This window comes from Enhydra lutris, unplaced genomic scaffold (assembly GCF_002288905.1).
Source record: "Enhydra lutris kenyoni isolate GAN:26980312 unplaced genomic scaffold, ASM228890v2 scaffoldscaffold34, whole genome shotgun sequence".
Classification (NCBI taxonomy): domain Eukaryota; kingdom Metazoa; phylum Chordata; class Mammalia; order Carnivora; family Mustelidae; genus Enhydra; species Enhydra lutris.
In genome coordinates, this window is record NW_019154118.1 from 13,577,871 (window position 1) to 13,598,625 (window position 20,755).

Consider the following 20,755-nt stretch of genomic DNA (forward strand, 5'->3'; position numbering starts at 1 on the left):
GCGGGGGGGGTCAAGGTTCCTGTTTGGGAGTCAATAGGCATAGGAAGTGGTACCAGTCTGGAGGTCCTTGAGATGATTGCCCACTTCATTCATTCATTCATTCATTCATTCACTGTTCATCCTTTCATCAAAACATGGATGTCATGTGATAATGCTGGTCACCAAGATACAAAAATAAATAAGACACAGTCCCTGCATTTGAGTTCTTTATAGTCTGTGGGGGACAAATGTCAACAGATGCAAAAGAGATGTCGTAAGCGTGGGTTTTAAAAGAGCTATCTAGCCTTAAGGAGCACATGATGAGTGGGCACGCTTGTGGCTGTGGACACTGTTCAGAACTCTCACGGTGCCTTAATTGCTCCTCAAGGCCTAGATTTGGGAATAAAATTAGTTCTCACTTCCTTTGTGCCAGTCACTTTTGCAGAGGGTTTATTCAACATGATTCATGTCATTCGATCTTCACAATAGCCCTGGAGGTGACATGATTATTCATCATCATCTCTATTTCCTAGAGAAGGAAACTGAGGCTCAAAGATGTTTCTTTAGTGTCTGTAATGAGGCCGTTTATGGAGTGGGATCCATCTGAACCAAGGCCCATGATCCTGAACCTTATAGAAACTGCCCGAGGGAAGAGAGCTATCCTCGTGGCTGATGGTAGAACAAACAGGTAGGCAGGACAGTAAAAGTCTAACGAGCTCCCTTCTTGGAGGGTGGGAGGAGGGTTGGGGGAATTCCACTGGACTTCAGTGACACCTTGAGTGGGAGAGATGATCAAGACAGGGGCCCATGAGTGACCATGATAGAGCACCCAAATCATCGTATTTGCCAATTTTGCTGCCCTCTAACTGTTTCTCTCTGGGATCAGCGGGATGCATAAATAAACACCAGCAAAGACATACATGCACAGAAGGGAAGAACCTGTGGCCAGGTTTCGGGGTCAAGGATGAAAGGGGGAAACTGGAGACATGGGAGCAATTCAGCAGTGAGCCTCGAGGGGAAATGTGCTCCAAGAGATCAAATGGGGATTGGGTTGACAAAGGCAGGGAAAGCTGGGGAAGCCCACAGACAGTGGGAAGCAGGAGGGGAGGGAGATCTGGAGCTGGCAGAGCTAGCTGCCAGCTGGGGTGGGGGTGGACGACAATGCAGGAGTTTGTCGGGGTCCCTACACTGCTCTGAGCACTGACTCCTGGCCCCCTCCCATGGTGTTCAGCCTCCCTCATCCACAGTGTCTCTGCATCACCATATCCTCTGGGTCAGCTGCTCAGAGGCAGGAACGACCTGACTACGTGGACAGCTCTGGGATGAAGGTTGTGCAGGAAGGTCACTGAATCAGTTTCATTGGTCACTTTGCTAATGTGACCCAGGAGGACACTGCCATTGGTAGCTTTTGACAACTACCAGCCAGCAGCTTTAGTCACGGATCCCACAAATATTTACTGGGTCGCTAGTATGTGCCAGGCTCTGTCGGGGAGGCTAGGGACACAGAAACAAACAAGACTGGGTCCACGGCTAAGGTGCCGTCTGCCAAGCAGAGACCAGGAGCTGCAATGTAGAAGGTTGAGTTCTCTGTCCAAGACAGAGAAGGCACCCAGGCCACTGGGGAAGTGGGGGTAGAGGGGGACCAGGGGCTTCTACGAAGAGAGCTACCTGGACATCTCTCCTAGTTCAGTCATCGGTCAGGAAACGGACTCAAGGTCCCTCCGCTCTGGGGCCCAGATTCACCTCCCTGTTTCTACTTTAGATTATTCCAGATCAAAGGCCACCACCGGTTCCCTCCCCCGCTTGGCAAGACTGCTGCTCTTTCCCACCGGTCTGAAGGTCACTGTTATCACAGAACAACATTGACCTATGTTACCTTATCAATAAGCTCATTTTATTTCCACTGTTCCAGGCCTAGTCAGATTTAGACTGTTTTCAATCCACGTGTCTTTTTGTGGGGAGGGGGTGGTGCAGGAGCATTTCACTACCCACACCTTCCCGGGACAAACCCTCCGTACAGCTCCGCTCTCCCCACGGGAACCTTGCTCGGCTCCGGCTGCGCCCATGGAGCCCCTGCCCACATCACGGATTCCTGCTGCATCTTCCTCAAGGGGCCCATTGCCGGCAACAGCCCCTCCGACCCTCCCTACCACTCAGGTCCTAAACATCTTCAACATCTACTTCATTCTATCAAATCCACAGAAGTTTTATGATACCCACATTCATTCATTCATTCATTCATTCATTTCCTTCTTTCTTCCTTTCCTTCATATTCTTTCTCTCTCCTTCCTTCCTTCCTTTTTTCTGAACAGAGTTAGTCTCCTCCACACTTGATCTTTGGGGACCGGAAAGCCAAGGTTTGTGTGGCTTCCATGGCTTCCTATGAGGGAAGGGACAGCATTTCCTCTAATTCAGAAAAGGCCACTAAACTACCCAGAAGGCCATATTCCCAAGACCTTGTCTTGCAGGACAGATTCCCACGCAGAGACACTTGGAAACACAAAGTCACTCGTTCACTGTCTCATCACGGATAATCATTCACGCCGGGCAGAGAGGGAAGCATACAGTATTACTCATTTCCCTCCTCGGCCGCCTTCCTAGGGGACAGCGTGTATAAGTAAACTTGTTACATATTTTAGCAAGGCTGCCTTAGATGACTAGGGCGATCATATGATTTATTGTCCAAGCCAGGACATTACGAGACATAAAGAGGGTTCTAAAAATAACTAAGAGGCATTAAACGATCGACAACAGATGTAGCCCAGGACTATCCTGGGCGAACCCCCTACAAAAAATCCCGGGTGCTCAGGGACCCTGAACACTCCCCCACCACACATATCAGCCGGTGACTGCTTTCTATCCAGTGTGATCTAGACTTCATTCATTCACTCACTCATTCATTCATTCAATAAAACATCCATGTGCCAGGCCCTGTGGACAGCCCTGTGAGGAAGACAAGTCCTGTCACGACACATATTCCGGTAGAAGAAATGGAAAGTAGACAAATGAATGAATAGAACATATAGTATCAAGGAGTGATGAGGCCTGACAAGAAAACCAAAGCAGAGCTCAGGGGATGGGGGAGACGGGTGAGGGGAGGGTTGTCCTCTCTGGGGGAGCCTTCGCAGAGGCTCCAGCCCTCAGCCCTGCCCCGCCCAGCCCTAACTTCCTTCCAAGGCTTGCTCTCCGTGTGTTCCAGCAACCATCATCTTAACTCTCGACACCAGAACAAGCTGTTGTCCCCCAGAGCAGGAGGGGACGTTCCTGGACCCGCTTACCTTTGGCTCTGTGATCTTCCTCCTTGGGGCACTTGCCGCCTTCCCACCATTTGCGCTTCAGAATTTCTAGGCGGTTGTTCTCCTGCAGCTGGAGAATGGCCAGGTCAAACTCATCCCGGAAAACCGAACCTGTGGGGTCACAGGAGAGCCCAGAACACAGGGTGTAAGTGCACTGTGAGGCGTCACTCTGCTCCTTTCCCCAGTACACCTCCTGGGCACTCTGGTCACTTAACCCCAGGAGGAGAGGGACAGACATGGCAGGAGTCCCCACAGGAGCACGACTCTCCCCTGGCTGGTTCTGAGGACCCTCCACGAAGAGGAAGGGGTTCTGGGCCTTTCTACTTTCCTTCTCTCTATACTGATGTCATGTTCAGCCCACGGCCAAGAGCCCAGTAGAGGGTCAAGCAACGGCTTCTGGGGTTCCTGTGGAGCCCCGCTTCCCCACCACTTTCCACTCAGGTTAAACGACCTGCCTAGGGACACTAGGGAAGCTGGTCATGAGGCTTCCCATCTGCCTCCAAGAGGCCGGGGTGGGAAAACGTGTGTGACACAGACCTCTCCCTCGGTCAGCTGTCTGTCTTCTGCTTGATCTAAATGAATTTCCCAGACACCTGTAACTCTTGCTACATCACATCTGACATCTGTTTACCCAGGGCAGCCCCCAGGGGGAGAAGAGCCACCCGAGAGAGTGGCAGAAGCCACCTCTCCCCCATCTGTGTGCAGAAGCCAGTCATGGGCAGCCCAACCTTCCCCCTGGCCTGCTGAGTGTCCGACAACCCCCCGTCCCTGTCCATCACCCCGTGTATACTGCTCTTCCTTCCCTCCTCAGACAGAAGGCTTCTGTTTGCTGCAATTCTTTTTTAATTTTTCTAATGGAATATGGTCAAGGAGCTTTGGTTCTGGAATTTAGGTTTAATCACAAAAACAGGCTTAAGTGAAACCATGGGAAGCTCAATGCCTCAGTATGGGCTGAGGCCGGAGATCTTAAAGGAAAATCTGCCAAGAGGCTGGAGACCAGCTAAGCTTCTCAGTTTTCCTGCTCAAGCTCTGTGAAGGCCCGATGTGGACAGATGCCTCAGGGGAAAAGGCTACGGTGAAGGATTCAGGCCAAAGCTTGGAACAAATAGATTTGTGCTCTTCAACTTTAATACGCATGACCTGGGGATCTGGTTGACCTGCAGACTCTGAATCCGTGGGTTCCATGGGCCTTTTATTTTCCTTAAGATTTTATTTATTTGAAAGAAAGAGCGAGAGAGAGAGCACAAGTCGGGTGATGGGCAGAGGGAGAAGGAGGCTTCCTGCTGAGCAGGGAGCCCAATGCAGGACTCGATCCCTGGACTCTGGGATCATGACCTGAGCTGAAGGCAGATGCTTCACCCACTGAGCCACCCAGGTGCCCTTAGGTTGTGCATTTCTAACAAGCTCCAAAGGGGATGCCCTGCTGCTCGGCCACAGACTGCACTTTGACAGACCAGGGACTAGATCAGCTGCCAGATCTCAGGACTCTGACAGCCACGACCCACAGAGGGAAGCTTCCCTCCTGGAGATACAACTATGCCTGGGCATGCAATTCCCCAAGCTTGCGGCGCAGAACGTGTCTATGCAAGTGACGTGGGCCAACATCAAGAACGCCTCGTGTGCCGTAGGTACTTATTACACACCTGCAGCGGATGGCTACTTGAACTGCCAGATGGGGCTACATCGTGAGACTGATGAACATTCCAGGTTTACAGACAACCGTCCGGCCCAGCCAGGCATTTCAACCAGTTTTCAAGGCATTTTCAACCCAACCTCAACAGCACCCCAGGGGCTCCATGAAAGGATTATTCTGTTTATTCCATGTTTGCCTGCTTTGCTCCTAAACCACTTTACTAATTTTCCCTCTCATTCCGTGTGCTGTTTTTCTTAATTTTCTTGGGTCCAAGCACATTGCTTATTCTCTGGTTATGTCCTTACCCCCTCTCTCCACCCACTTAAAAACGACACACATGCTGCTTTTCCTGGATGTAACCTCAGCAGGATGTCAATTCTCTCTCATCACTGGATTGTATGATGCTCTTCCCAACCTGATCTGAGAACCTGGACAAGCCCACAGCTCACCTATCCTGTCTTGTTGAGCCGGTGGGACCCTCTGGCAACATGGTCTGGAAAGCAAAGCACTGAATCTGGAGATAGGCAGCCTAGGCTCAAACCCAGCTCCTCTACCTGCTTTGTGACCTTGGACAAGTACGTTGTCCTGAATCTCAGTCCTCTCCTCTAGGGTGAGAAGGACCACATCTACCTTGCAGGTGGGCTGACATGTGAAAATAGCATCATGCCAGATACAGAAGAAGAAATGTATTTCCTTCTCTTTTTCTTTCATTATTGATAAAAATTTCTAAAGTTGGCCTGCTTTGTGTCAACTCTCAACAGGTTTGTTCCATGAACACTTTTAAAGCATTTGAGATTTCAGTAATTTAACTGAAATTTAAAGAAATTTATCTTAAACAGCTCCATCCTGATCAAGGTACATGTTAAAGTTTGTTTTGTGGTTCATGCCACCATCTTGAAACAAAATGGAAGCCAATAAATCTCTCAAAGAGGGCCGTAATCTGCATATTAATAAATATCAATGAAATATGATGGTAAGAAGGGCATATGTGGGCTTACAAGTGCCCGGAGTGAGCCTCTGGTTTACAGAAGAGCTAGTGTCAGAATTCATTGAGCCCAAGAATGAACTGTATCCTTGCCTATGCTCATTGGCTTTGTTTCCCATCAATCTTTAAGAAGTCATCTGCTTTTACCAAATAACATAGGGGATTAGGGAAAAGATGGGGAGGGCACTCATGTTCCCCCCAAACAGCATAAGTGGGAGATGCTGTGGTTTAAGGCACCTGACCTGATTATTAGGTTTACCCCTCAATTACTCTATAAGGTAGGCATTAGAAACCTAATTTCACAGATGGGGTAACTGAGACTCAGAGAGCTTAAATGATCTGAGGTCCCACAATCCAGAACCAGGATCATTTCCAGGTCTGCCTGTCCCCAAACCCATGCTTTTCACACTCCATGGATATAGTGAATCCAAAAGAATTCTAACTTAGGTAATGATCAAAAGAAGGAGTGTGTTAGATGACAGCAAAGATGTATGTGCTATATATCGTTTTCCCCACATGGTCTGATGGCCTCAGCTGCTGCCTCTCCCCCTGCTGCCTTGTACAGGACAGCCAAGTAGAAGAACAGTGTTGGGCAAGGACAGTGCCATACAGTGTGGCTCTCCATGATGGGTGAGGGAAGGGTACATGCTTCAAGCACCAGAGGAACATTTTCAGATTCCCTCTCCAATCTAAAAAGCAGTTCAAAGTGCTTCCCCTCACCTTCTGATGGAGGCACTATCAGCAGGAGAAGGCCCAAAGCATGAATATCCTTTAGAAAAGATAGCTGGGAGACCTTTCTGGAAGTCAAACATCCCTACCATCTTATAACAGCCTGGAAGTCCACAGTCAGCTGAATACTGAGTTCTCCTGTTCATTCCCAATGACCTATGCTGATTGGGAGTAAATGGGTCCCACAGATGATCTGAAAACCACCTCACCTCATCATGTCTATCTCCTTTTGTAATAAGCCTTTCCCCGGGGACACTAATAGTAAAATTAATTAAGTTTGACCATCTCTACCTTCCCCTTCCCACTGCTAGAGGTCCATCAACAGAGCAAGGGCCAAAGGGCAGGAAGCAGAAGAGGGGAAAACAAAAGCCCTGAAGCATCCACCAAGGACATCAACATGTCCTTGAGTAATTAATCAATTAATAACTAATCAATTTGACCTGCCATAATTAAAGATTGAGAACTCTGATGGAAGTATGTGGGTTTGCTTGTTTTTTGTTTTTTTTTTAACCTGAAGAATGCCCACCTAAAGTCACTGTTAACTGGTTCTAGAACAGGGCTGTCGAATTCAGTGCTGCATTCGGTGGTCCTAGCTACTCTGACCCTGCCTGGATGGAGCTACCCAAAGAGGCTGTTCCTCTCCTGCATACCGACTGGCATGCCAATCCCATAGCCCTTGGTGTCCAGCAGGCCCCCAATCTGAGTGAGGTTGCAGTTTCGCTGCCGGTAGTACTCATTCATGGTGGATTCCAGAAGGAAGGCGTAGTTGGAATTCAACACCCTGGCGATTCCCTCCTCGGTGCTCTTCACAAACACACTTGGCTGCTTAGAATACATGTAATTCCACATGCGTTGGTAGGTCTGATAGCGGGAATTCTGGGAAAAGAACACAAGGAAGCAAGATTAGAACAAGAGAAAGGAAATGTTGGTTTTAAAAGGGAAGTAATCAAAGTGGACCTTAAAATCCTGGCCCTTTTCTTACTCAGTCCTCTCATTATAGTCCATATAATCTTTTCCCTTCCATCTCTCAATGACCACTGTGTCATGGCAGGAGAGGGGGCTGTGACTTTGATACCTTTCACAGAAAGGCAAGGAAAGAACAGGGTCCTAAGACACTGTAAACTCTGCCTAGTGGTTTGATAATCAGTTTTGCCCCATCTACCCTAGAGAAGACTTTCGCTGCCAACCTCCGGGTTTGGACCAAATGAAGAATGGAAATTCTGGTTGTGTCCTTTGCTGTCCTTCAGGCAGAGGCAGTGAACTCAGGGTCATTGGGACTTCTAAGAGACACTGTCTGAAGGAGGAGTGTCACCCACTTTCTGTTGACCCTAAACCAATGTATCAATCCCAGATCCAATGCTGGCCTCTATTTTTACAAATAAGAAGACAGAATTTAGCCGGGTGTGTGTGTCTATCCACACCTGTGTTTGCATGATGCCTTCAGTGGTTGTGGTGCCAACAGGCACTGAGGTTTTTATGGAAAACAGAAAACTGAAGTCCAAGGCCTTGGACTTGTTTCATGTGAAAATGGACGTCTTGGGTAGTTGGATGGTTGGACACCTATTAACTCCAAGGGTACTTTGTAGAGCAGGACATAGATGAGCCCCAAGTGAACCTCCAAACTAGATGTTCAAAAGAGATAATGGGATGAAGATTGATGTTGTTATCTTTAGAGAACAAATATCTCAACTCTATTCTGCCCAGTTCCCCATGTTGGTGAGCCACCCAATGGATTTACTTGGAAGAAGGTCATGCTGGAGCCTCCGTGAATTGTGCCATACTCAATGGCGGTCTGGTCAGCCAGGTCATCCACTGACTCAATGGGCACATCCATGCGCTGCACCGTCAGGAAGGCCGCTAGGTTAGCCGTGTAGGATGAGATGATGATCAGCGTGAATGCCCACCTATGTGAGAAAAGACCAGGAAATCATCCTTGCCCGGGCACCCCCAGGAGTCTTAGTCCCCACCCCCAGTCCTGCAGTGACACAGGAGAGACCAGGAGTCCCTCTTCAGAAGGAGCTCCCAGCTCTGTGGGGTTGGAAAATGGAGGCAGGGTGCATGATGTCAAGAGAAATGAACAGAGTTTTTGAGCCTTTCTTGAAAGAAGACCATTAATTTTTTCCCCCCTCATTTCTTAAAGGAGGTGATTATTGGGTTGCTATTCAAAAGAGGTATGTCCATGCACATGAGACCATCTTGGAGATCATGAGAAATGAGCTAGTGAATGAGCGGAAGGTGCCAGTTCTGGGGGCTGTGTTTAGAGCCAGGGCTGGGTGGCTGCCCCTGTCTTCTCATGATGCAGCCTACAGTCAGATGTGCATCGCCATGGGCTGAGTGCCTGCCATGAGCCACACACATCATCTCATGTATTCCCTACAACTAAGGGAGGTAAGTCTTACCCTGATTTTGCTGATGAGGAAACAGAGGCTCAGAGAAGCAAAGGAACTTGCCAAGTAACACATGGATAAATTCATATTTTATTTTATTTTGTTTTATTTTATTTTTAAAGATTTTATTTATTTGTTTGACAGATAGAGACACAGCAAGGGAGGGAACACAACAAGCAGGGGGAGTGGGAGAGGGAGAAGCAGAGTTTCCGCTGAGGCAGGAGCTGGACTCGGGACTTGATCCCAGGACCCTGGGATTGTGACCTGTGCTGCAGGCAGACGCTTAACAACTGAGCCACCCAGGCGCCCCTAAATCCATATTTTAAAATGACTTCTACCAACAAGAAACTCTTAAAGATTAACTGGTGATAAGCACCTTTGAACAGCTGAGAAGTTAGAATTAGAAGCTACTCATGCGGGTGCCCGGATGCCTCAGTCAGTTAAGCGTCTGCCTTTGACTCAGGTCATGATCTCCGGGTCCTGGAATCAGGTAGGCTTCCTGCTCAGCAGGGCGGGGGGTCTACTTATCCCTTTGCCCCTCCCCCCAGCCTCCTGCGCGCGCGCGCACGCTCGCTCTTTCTCTCTCTCTCTCTCTCTCTCTCTCTCTCTGTCTGTCTCTCGGGTTCACACCCCCTCAAATAAATAGATAAAATCTAAAAAAAGAAAAAAGAAACTACTCTTGTAATGGGCAAACTATTTCAAAGTAGAGGGCTATTTTATTGGGTAAAACGAACTCATTTAAAATGAGAATAATTTTGCAACTCAAGCAGTGTACATGCTTAACGCCATTACAACTAGTTTGTTCACTTAAGTGGGTTAAATAAGGCTTCTACCATCTGGTCAGCGGTGTGGCTCTGCACCCCAATCCATTTGTTTATAGGGTTTCAAAGACATATCCAGGCATAATTGAGGTTGGATAATCACAGGTTCTGAATCCGCGGAGTCTGAATTAATGAGGCTTTCCTCATTATGAAGACATTGTCGACTAAAGCATGGCATTTGCCACAGGAGCCAGAGGCCGACAGATTCCGGGGGATTTTTCAGAGTGGGAAGTCCCATTGTCTCCTTTACCACTGTGTCCAAGGACTCCTGTAGGCTGCCTCCCAGGAGGGAAGTGACAAGGTCATCTACCAACTCAATGAGTGCCTCCATAGGCCAGACCACTGGGGAGGTGACCTGGTTTCAGTTCTGGCCTTGTTCCACTCCACCTGTGAGACCTTGGGGGGAAAGCCACCTACCTCCTCCGAGTTCATCTGCTCGGGGATAGTAATGCCTGTTCTGCCTGTCTTCGGAGAACTGTGAGATCAAATGGGATAAGATGTCGCTGGTGACTAATCCTCTGTAAAGGACCAGAGGAATGGGAGATAGAGAGAACTGTAGAGACAGACCCTCCCACTGAATATGGGAAGAAAAGCATCTGGCCACCTTCCCTACATGTGACCTGTAAGTAGGGCCAGGTGTCCTCCCGTCCTTAAGACCTGCTTTCCCTGCTCCTGCTTCCGCTCTCACACTCTGCTGCAAGTTCTTTCTTGTGACCGTCCCCCAGCGGAGGCCAGGGAGGCGGGGTGAGCCATCCCCACATGGAGGCCAGAATTCTGAAGGGGCTTAGCTTCCCCGGGGTAGCACCAGGGGTTCATGAGCCCCGGGTGTGGACTTGACCTCAGAGTTGGCTGGGGAGTTCCCCTCAGCCCCCTGGCTACACTCTGGCCTCTCTCCCACCCTGGGTGGCCTCGGGGAACTTTATACCGCTGGTCACAAAGGAATGGGTCAGAGAGCCAAGCAGCTTGGGGCAAGCCTATCATCTCTGCTGAGAAAGGGAATCACACGCTCTCTCATATGCTCTCTTCAGAGGGGTCAATGGAGCCCTGCTCCCGTGTGAAAGGGGCGTTAGCAGTTGTCAAGTTGACCTTCTTGCTAGCAATGTGGCATTCTCCATCCCTTGCTCAGGGTGGGGAATCTAAGGCAGGCCGAGATGGCCCTCTCTTTGGCTCTCCCACTCCTTCAGGGAGCTGATCAAACGGAGGCCTTGATTTGATAACTGAGAGCTCCGAGGGGCAGAGGATCTCCCTAACAAGTCAAGGCCCCCCCTCCCAGACACAAGGGAGCCCCCCAGCCCCTGACAGCTATTTAAAGTACTGCTGAGCCAGTGGGCCAGGGCCAGCCTGCGAGACAGGTGGCCCTCCCAGGCGCTCAGGCAGACATTCTCTGGAGGAGGGAATGCCTGGGGCTTGGGGAGCTGATGGGAGGGGGGGCGGGGGGCTGAATGCAGCCAGCGATGGAGCCCTCGGAGGAGCACACAGGAAAACACCCTTTGGAAGGAACAGCCCCAAGTAGAAAGAGATCAGAGTCTGCGGCCGACTTCTGCTTGTCTGTACGGCTTCTGCCTGATTTCCAGGATTTTTACGGAACTCTGCGATTTTCCCTCCCAAGACCACCCCTTTTCCCCGGGGAACATTAAAACCCAGTTCTTTCCTTTGATCTACATGGTGGTTTCTGGGCATTACCTGGTAATCGCCCAGATGTCTTAAATCCTACTGTATTTATCATTTATCAGTGAAAACAAAACCCCCAGCTGGGTGGGGGTCACTGTCCCAGCTGTGTTTTTACCTCCCCATCAGTCCCAGTCCAGTGTCCCTCTGGTAACTGTCCAGACACTGGTGCCCAAGGTGGAAACACCACTTTTCCCTTCTCCTTTGGCTTACACAGGCTGAGAAGGAGGGGGAGAGAACCGAGGCTGTAAGTCCTTTAGGCTATGAGAGCCAAACGCAACAGTGGGGTTTTAAGCAAGGCTGGGGAACTGGGATTCTGCGAGCTGGCCTCCTGTCTGTTGTGTACATACAACACATATATGTGTGTGTGTGTTTCATTTCTCCCCATAATGGTCTAACAGCAATGATTAGTTCACATATTTATGTAGCACTTTCAAGTTTTCAGATTGCTTTCCCACACACCGAATCGTTCAACCGTATTCTCTTTGCCCTGGGTGAGTCTGGAGGAGAAGGGAGCTGCAGGCCAGGCTGGCTACCTGCCCGTGGGGACTGCTCCCGAGATCCTGTCCAACTCTGAGCCACTGAGTTTACCTCTGCCCACACCTGCAGAGGTGGGCAGGTCCGGCAAGGTCCCAGCGCCAGGCCCAGAGGGAGGAAGGTAGAGAAAGCTGGCAGAGGGGGCCAGATGTGACAGCGGGGTTTCCATTCTTCCAGCAGGCATTTCCCGCTGCACACTCTGATTTGCATAAATCTGCATATGCCTTGGCAGGCCCAGCCACTCACCCTCAGGTCATTTTCAGGTCAGGAATTTATAATCCCTTCGCTGTGTGCCTACAAGGCTTTTTTCTGCATCCCCTTTCCTGCCCTGGCTCTCTGCCCTCTGTCTCCAGACCTCCAAGGCAGAGGGAAAGGGGAACAGGAAAAGATGGTACAAAGTGTGCCCAAGCCAGTGCTCTCAAGCCAGTGCTCCCAAGCCTTCTGGAGCTGGTGGAATGCAGCCCAGGTCCCTGCTAGTCTGTTTTGGAAGGCAGAGCTCTCTGTGAGCTTCCCAGCTACCTGCAGCCAGAGTAGGGCTCACCCGAGGACCCTCGGGGGTCCCCTACCCCAATGGGCCTGGCCCCTCCTCTGCCCCGGATCTTACCAGACGCCACTGACACAGCGGGTGGATAAGGCTCGAGGGGCGATGGTGGAGCCCTGCTGCATGAAGCCCCCAACGGGAAACCAGAGGCTGTTGCCAAGGGAGTACTGGTTCACCAGGAGGTTGCACCGGCCCTGGGCACACGGGTGGGGGCTGTACCACTCATAGGGGGTCAACCTGTGGGAGAAAAGGAACACAGAACACAGACCAGTGCCAGGGAGGGTGGGCGTGAAGAACAGTGCTGGGAAGAGCGGGGCGGGGCGGGGGGGGGGGGGGCTCTCCCTTCTGGCCTCACCTCTGTACTCAGTCCCAGGCCTGTGGCTTCAGTCAAGCCACTTCCCTTTGCTGGACCAGGATCCTCCCAACCAAAACCAAGGGGCTTGGACTACGTTGGCAGTGTTTGTACCGCTTTTCTTCAATTAATTTTTTTTTTAAATTTTTTCAAAACAAGTCATGACGTGGAACTCCAAACACAAAACAGATGAACATGCAGGCTCCTTGACTGGAAGTTGCATGTGGCAGGGGGCGGGAGGGGACACCTGGGAAGTGCTGTGTTCTTGAGGGGGCCACCCTCAGCCCCCTTAAGTGGTCACAGAGGGACCGGAGGACCCCACAGAGCCAGTGTTTAAACCCTCAGCTAGAACAGTGGTTCTCAAATGTTCACCTACATCAGAATCACCAAGAAGGTTTGTTCAAATACAGACTGTTGGGCTCAGCGCCTGAAGCTTCAGATTCAGGGAGTCTGGTACGGACTAAGAATCAGCAGCTTCTTGGCTCACCGTGATGCCCCAGGTCCGTGCTGAGAAACCCTGGCCTAAATGGTCCCCTGGGCTGTGGGTCTCAGTCCTGATTCTGTGTCAGACTCACCTGGGAGCTTTCAAAGAAACGCCAATGATGAGATGCCACTCCCAGAGGATTTGATTTGCTTCTGTGCATTTCTAAGGCTCCGTGGGTAAGTGTGATGGGCACACTGTGTCCGGAAAGGCTTCTCTGAGCCCCCTGCCTCTCGCTCCCACTCTCCACGCCCTTTCTTCATGCCCCCCAGACGCATGCCTTCCCTCCTCCATCCACTCCCACACAAACCCCCCAGCTGTGCTGACAGGGATGTGTATGGGGGTGTGCCGAGCACGGCATGGAACTGGGTGCCAGTCTCATCACCGGCCTTCCTGTCCCTGGCCTACCCTCCTTGTTGTTCTGCCGCGGCTCGCCCACATGGCCACCGCCCCTCCTGTTCCTGAGTACAATGCCAGCGTGTCATCGCTGGCCCGTGTCCGGAGATGTGCTCCTTCTCCCCGTGGCCTACAGACCTGGCTTGTCCTTGGTGGTTTCCAAGCCCACAGGCTCTTAGAACTGGGCTTCAAAGACAGATTCCCTGGCCTCGGCCCTAGAGATGCTGAGAAGATCGAACCTGGGAATTCACATTTTTAAAAGCTCCTCTGTGACTCTGATATCAGCCAGCTTGGGAACGGCTGCCTTAGATTAGTGATTTCCAGATAGGTTTTCCCCTCCAAAATCTCACCCAGAAGTACAATAGATCAAGAGATAAAAGTGGAACTGGTCTGGATGAAGAGGAGTTGAGGCCCAGAGCTCTGGCTACCGAGCCTTTCACCACCCCTCCAAAGTCCCTGGCACCTCCCGGGAGCCTTCATGCCCCAGGGAACCCTGTTTGAAAAACCAGTACCTAAGGTAGGTGCATTAACCCAGGTTCACGCATTATACATATATGATATAGTGTGTGTGTGTGTGTGTGTGTGTATTGTGGTATTTTTTTTTATTAGTCCTTTTGTTAATGTTGGATCCTAGGGTAGTGCATGCATGTGTGTGCTGTGTGCTCTGTGTGTGTGCGTGTGTGTGTGTGTGTGTGTGTGTGTGCAGGGCCGGGAAGGGGGGCAATTTAAGCCCCCGGGGCTGGGTGAAAAGCTTCAGGCTACAGCAGGCAGGATAAAGCAGGCTTCTGTGTCTGTATATCTAGGAACCAAGCCCTCCGACCATTTCCAGGCCCCTCGAGGTCCCCCGAGAGCTGTGGCTAGCTACACACTGGGGCTCAATCAAAGGGGGCAAGAGTGAATTACAGAGCCGTGAACCAGGGCTCAGGCAGACAGCTTCCTAAAAGCAGCAGCAGACAGTGTGGTGAAGTGGAGAAGAGGCATGCCAGCCTCCTGCATGTCTCGCCCGTTGTCACTGACAACAGATACTTGACAGTGGCAATGCCTCCAGGCCCGAGGAGGGAAGGTGGCACCTGAGAGACACACACAGCAGCCTTTGAAGACTACCGGCTTGTGAGCAAGGCCTTCTTCTGTTGGGCTGGATCTCATGGGCTCAGGCCGACTTTCCTGAACTTGGCTTTGATCTCCACTGGAAGAGGTAGAGACTGGGTGAGACAATGCTCCCTGGGCAGGCTGCGAGCTGCCCTGGGGTTTTGTGTTCTAACTAGAGAGAGCACATGTTCTCCTTGAGCTGTTGAACAGACATGCTCTTGGGAGAGACCTCAGCCTGCAGAGGTGGGACATACCCTGGAATTGTCGGGTCTTGCCACTCTGGCCCCGAGGCAAAGGAGACCACTAGGGAGACAGCTGGAACAGAGCCGCCACCAGCTCTCCGGAAGCTCATCCCATGGTTCTCTGCTCCCAAGTAACAGCCCTTTCTGGTCCTACGCTATGGTGAGTTGGGTGCTGAGCAGAGAGTGTGGATTCTGAACCGGTGACCCCTGAGCCCTGGGCTTGTTCTGCTTCTGGATAGGAAGCCGGCTGTCCCGAAGCCCCCAGCGCCCCAGCCCCAGAGAGCGAGCACCCTCTCTGTGCACATTCATGGGAGGCCTCAGCCATGGGATGCCTTCATGTTCTTCGGGAGGCCCAGGGACAGCTTCTGTTTGCAGGGGTGGGGGAGGGCCTCATTGTCCCCAACCCCTGATCTGGACCCGTTGTTGCAAATCAACCCTACTTGCAAATGCCTTTTTCCTTCCCACCCTCCTATCCTGTGCCATCCTGCACAACTCCCATTCAACAAGGCAGCTGTATTTTCACTGGCGGATCTGGGCTGGGGAAGGGCCAGGCCCTCTTCAGAGGAAACCGTCTCTGTCGCCCATGCCCTGAGGCCTCCGGTCCCCCAGCTCTGGTCATCATTCAGTTCACTCTGTGGCAGATAATGGCAAGGTCTGATGCCAGGGCAGCCAAAGGCATAGTGCTTAATCAGAGTGCTCTTCCTGCCACCCTCCTCCCGTCCTCTCTCCCCCAAGACCCAAACCCAAACAGGGGGCCTAGAGACTGGGGAACGGAATGGGGAAGAGACGGGGGTATAGAAGCAAATTCAGACAAGCTGGCTTGTTTGCACCGTGCATGGTAGGGAAGCCGTGAGTAGGTGGGGGGATGGGTGGTGCCAGGTGGACAGCACTGCAGAGAGCAGGTCAGGTCCCCAGTCCCCCTCCCACCCCTCCAGGGTGGCCCCAGGGTCTTCTGAACCCACCCCTCCCGCTCCCCACCCCTCCCATGCAGTTCTCAGAGGTGGACACGAGGTGGCGGTGCAAGGACAGGGAAGGGGCAACGAGCTTACCGAGCCACTAGGAAGAGGACACAGCTGACGGCCAGATAGGCTAGAAGCATGAAGAGCCAGACGCCAGGAGAAAATGGGTCCAGAAAGGAGAAATAGCCAGGTTTGCGTCCCTGGAAATGAAGACAAAACCAGATTCACTGTACTCAGTGGGTCAGGATGGCCCCTGGCCAGGGCGGGGCAGGCCAGAGTAGGTGTAGGGATGTGGGTCTGGCCCCAGATGGCCCTGCCCCTGGATTCTCGGTGACTGGCTTAAATGGCACTGGGGCCCAAGGTGTAGAGGGGCTGCTCCAACACCTAGGCAGCCCTGATCCCAGCAGACCAAACACAGGGACAGCTGGGGCTACTTCACTTCCTAGGTTGAGGGAGGCTTCGTGCTAGGCAAGGGGAAGAGCCCTCAGCACCCCTTATGTACCACCCTGTGTCCCCCATTCCCCCTCCCCGGGGACGGCACGGTGGGCTCAGGGGCTTAGAGCCACTGGTGTCTACGTCGCTGGAGTATGACAGCGCCCCTCCTTGACACTCACATCTTTCTCACAAGGATGCTAACAGAACAGGCACCTTGGTTTTTTGTTTGGAGGGTGAACTGATGCACAGTGAGATTAACCTTAAAAAGAGATTAACCTCGAAAATGGTACCATGAGGCAGATTATTATTTCCATGTTACTGGTGAAGAAACCGAAAGCCCAGGGCAGTCGAGAGATGTGGGTCCAAGGTCGCACAGCCAGTGAGTGGGAGAGCTGGGACTCAAATGCTCATCTTCCGACACCAAGCTCAGAGCTCAGGTACCATCACGCTGTGGGGAGACGTGGTCTGTCCCCAGCCCAGGGGTGTGCCTGGCCAGTCATGGGAGCCAAAGGATGGGGACAGGAACAGAAACCTAGGCACCAAGCCCCCGGACATTTTCTGGAGGACAGTGAAATGCAATGAGCAGGATGGAGTTCCATGATCTACTCTGGGGTCTTGGGCAAGTGCACGCCCATCTCTGGCCTTGGTCAGAGCCCCCGTAGGTCAAAGGGGCGACACTGCTGGCTTACCACAGACAGCTGTCATACATCCTGCCTGTTTCCCCTGCTGTGTTCACCCATTCTACATTCGTGGCTATCATGAATTGACAAGCCTCATGTAAAAGTCTAGATTTCTGGCATCTTTCACAAAATGGAGTGGTCTGGAAACTCTGGGCCTAAATCGCCAATGGGCCGGAGCTCAGGGGTAGTCGCCCCCTCTACACACGGCCGGCTCTCTCCAGCAATTCCTTCCCCCTGCCCTTCCACACCCCCTAGTTTCTCAGGGCAAACGGACATGAAGTTTAGCTCCCTGTCACTCATGACGATTTCACTCCGTGTCTCTCAATTGAGAGATACCCGGGGGGCGGGAAAAATCTTTCATTGTTGGTTTCTGAATCTGAAACCCCATTAGATGCTCAATGTCAGAAATCTATACCTGATTATATCACAACGAGTGAATTGAGGGAAATGACAGCACTATTTAAAGCTGCCATATTTGGTTAGGGGTGATAAGGAATGATGCACGGTTGTGGGAAAAATTCCTGGAGACTCAAGTTATAAAACATCAAACATCACACAAACAAGGATCAAGACGTAAACATCACTCCGCTGGAAACATATCAGTCATGTTGATAAGAGAACATCGGATTCTACTTGTGATTGACTGACGCCAACCAGAAGAGCAAGGAGTGGGCAGTAATGTGAGAGTTGGGTCTGGGCTTAAACTGCCTTGGTTTGGGCTGAGCCCAGGCTGTTTAAAGGATGCCAAAGAGAAGTACGTTATTTGCAGGCTCCGAACTCCTACTATTTTTTTCCTTCTATGTGGATGCCTTGGATTGCTTCTTTCCCCCAAAGGCATCTGAGTTACTGGTGCTTGGGGGCAAATCTGGTGTCATATGCCACCGGCATTTCTTCCAAATAACAGATCCTCCCTAACCCAGAGGATATATGATGGTGATACTTCCCTTCCGAAGAACACAGAATGTTTCACTATGTCCTCTTCATTTCAATATCCAGTTCTCTGTATTGACAGATGGGAGAATGGAGACCCAGGGAGGTTAAGTGCCTTGCTCAAATCACTGGCGATGGCTTCAATTTCTCTGGTGCTCATTCATCACACCGCGCCACAGAGATGCCACCTCTCCCTCGTTCAGATGGCCGCCATACCGCGTCTTCCTCTCCTTTTTATCTTTGCAACTTGCTCCAATCAACCCCCTAATTAACCTCACGTCTTTTCCCCAGCGCCAGCAGAATCCCAACCTACTCTATCTCAACCCCATAAAGCCCTCTTGAACATTATTTATTTGTACCCATCATCATTTATTTGGACTCTATTGTATTTATAGGCATTTCTACTGATTCATACATGTCCTGTGGGCTGCAAGGTGGATCAGTTTCTTCAGGTGACTGCAACCACTTTGAAGATAGATAATTGGTTATATAAAGTCTACGCCGTAAACATCCAGGACAGGCCAAGCCCTGCAGATGGACTGAAAATTAGATGTCACCAAAATTTAACTAGTTCCCTGACTCTTTTAAAGATTTATTTATTTGAGAGAGCAAGCGAGGGGGAAGGGCAGAGGGAGAGAGAATCTCAAGCAGACTCCCTACTGAGCATGAAGCCCTGCTCAGGGTTGATCTCATGTTCCTGAGATCATGACCTGAGCTGAAACCAAGAGTCAGAGGCTTAACCGACTAAGCCACCCAGACACCCAGAAGCCCCTATCTCCTGGCTTTTGTACTGCGTTTCAGGCTGACCACACCAGAGCCAGCATTCTTGATGCTGTCTGATGGTGGGAGAGACCCAAGAGGCTGGTCACCAACCGATTACCATCCCAGTATGGGGAGACCCTTTGAATGTTAGAGGGGGTGCTACAAAGTGGCAGTGAACTCCCTTTGCATGTCAAAAATTCCTCTTGTTCTTAAAGATAATCTGTTGAGTCAATGAAACTTCATTCTAGAAGAAATGACATTATAGTGAGAACGCAGTTGCTTTCCCAGAGTCTAGAGCCAGACACAAAGGACACGAGAGCTAGGTAATACAGGGCAGGCAGTAAATTAAAACGCAGACTCTGTAGCTAGCCTGCCCAGGACTGAATCCTGGCTTCATCATTTACAACTATGTGACCCTGAACAAGTTACTTAACTTCTCTGGGTCTCCATTTCCTCTTTTGTAACATGGGGGTAACAATAAAACCTACCTCAGGAGGGTGTTTTAAGAGCTGGATGAGTTCACACATAGTAAAAGCCATGTGTGTTGGCTTCTCCTCTGGCTAATGGTAGCCGTGAGTGCAGGGGGAGGGAGGAGAGTGGAATTTCCTTTTATATTAATTCTCCTTCAATGGACAAGAAATATTTTTTCTGCCCTACAGTGACACATGTGAATGATGTCTGGGGAGAGAATGCCATTGTGGCCACAGTCACGTTCTGTAACTCTTAAGAGTTTCTATGGGTTATAACTCATGAGTCATGAGGGTTCCCCAGGGCTCTCCAGGGAAGCCATTAAGGCAACACCAGGCTCTATTCTGGAAAGACAGCTCTTAGAAACCAGGGATTCCAACCTCAGTTCTGCCTCAGCCTTTCCAACGAATGCACAGAGTGGGTCAGATGTGTGGTGGGTTCTCCCTTGTCCGTGGAAGGGCTGGGCATCCTGGTCACCCCTTCCTTTGTGCTGACACCACACAAGCTAGTGATACCGACTCCCTACCTTCCCTGCACCCTCTCCCCTCTCCTGCAGAGCCAAGGACAAAGGCTCCTCCTGTCCTCCACGTGGTCTTTACAACTAAATGGCAATGCATTCAGAGGTCTCCTTCAACTCCCAGCTGTGGTCCACAGTCAATAAAATACTCTTTAGGGCTGAAGAGATAAAAGGAGGCAGTGTCCATGCCTCTTTCTGGAAGAGGCAGAAGAAGATGATTTCCTCCTATCCCGCCCAGGAACCCACAGGTAGCTTTTCTCAGGGTGTCTGCAATGGACGGTCTTGATGATAGTTGGGTTTAGCATGCACTTCCCACCTCCGAAGCCAACGGGAAAAAAGAAGCAAACAATTAATTCCTCCTCACATAAAACACCCACATGAGTTTGTTGCCTGTGTAACCCACACGCTAGCAGATCTATTTTCATTTTGCTCTTTGGAAATCCAGTACGAGGAGATCTAAATTCCAATCCTGGCACTGACTTTGACTTGCTGAGTGATTCCAGGCAGGCCACTCAACTTCTCTGAGTGCCATTGTCTTCTTCCAGAAAATGGGACCCGGCCATCAACATGAAGGGGGAGTGTGAGAATTACTACAGCAATGTTGATAGAACACCTGGAGCTTTGTGAGATAGGAGCGCCCAATAAAATACCAATATTAAAATGATGATACACCCAGGAAACCATATTTCCATGTTATGGGCTCTCATGTTACTTAGCCTTAAGGAACAGAACTCTGCACATTCTATTTCCTTATAGCAGGGTATTAAGCAGTATTAGAAATGATTCACTGGTTTACTTAGCATCGTTCTCCATTCTTCTAGACAGTCTTTCTGAAACGAAACAGACCTTCTTGAAAAAAAAAACGGGT

At 50.7% G+C, this 20,755-nt stretch overlaps 1 protein-coding gene across 1 annotated transcript in view; it reads right to left on the bottom strand.

The window, feature by feature from the left end:
• Positions 1–20,755, bottom strand: part of LOC111153824 (glutamate ionotropic receptor kainate type subunit 4) — a 288,341-nt gene that overhangs the window by 14,577 nt on the left and 253,009 nt on the right. The window contains exons 13-17 of the mRNA XM_022513080.1: positions 16,186–16,295; positions 12,640–12,813; positions 8,361–8,526; positions 7,273–7,498; positions 3,258–3,386 (exon numbers count right to left, since the gene is read on the bottom strand). Coding sequence (XP_022368788.1) covers positions 3,258–3,386; positions 7,273–7,498; positions 8,361–8,526; positions 12,640–12,813; positions 16,186–16,295 — 805 coding nt within the window. The remainder of the gene's footprint in view (positions 1–3,257; positions 3,387–7,272; positions 7,499–8,360; positions 8,527–12,639; positions 12,814–16,185; positions 16,296–20,755) is intronic.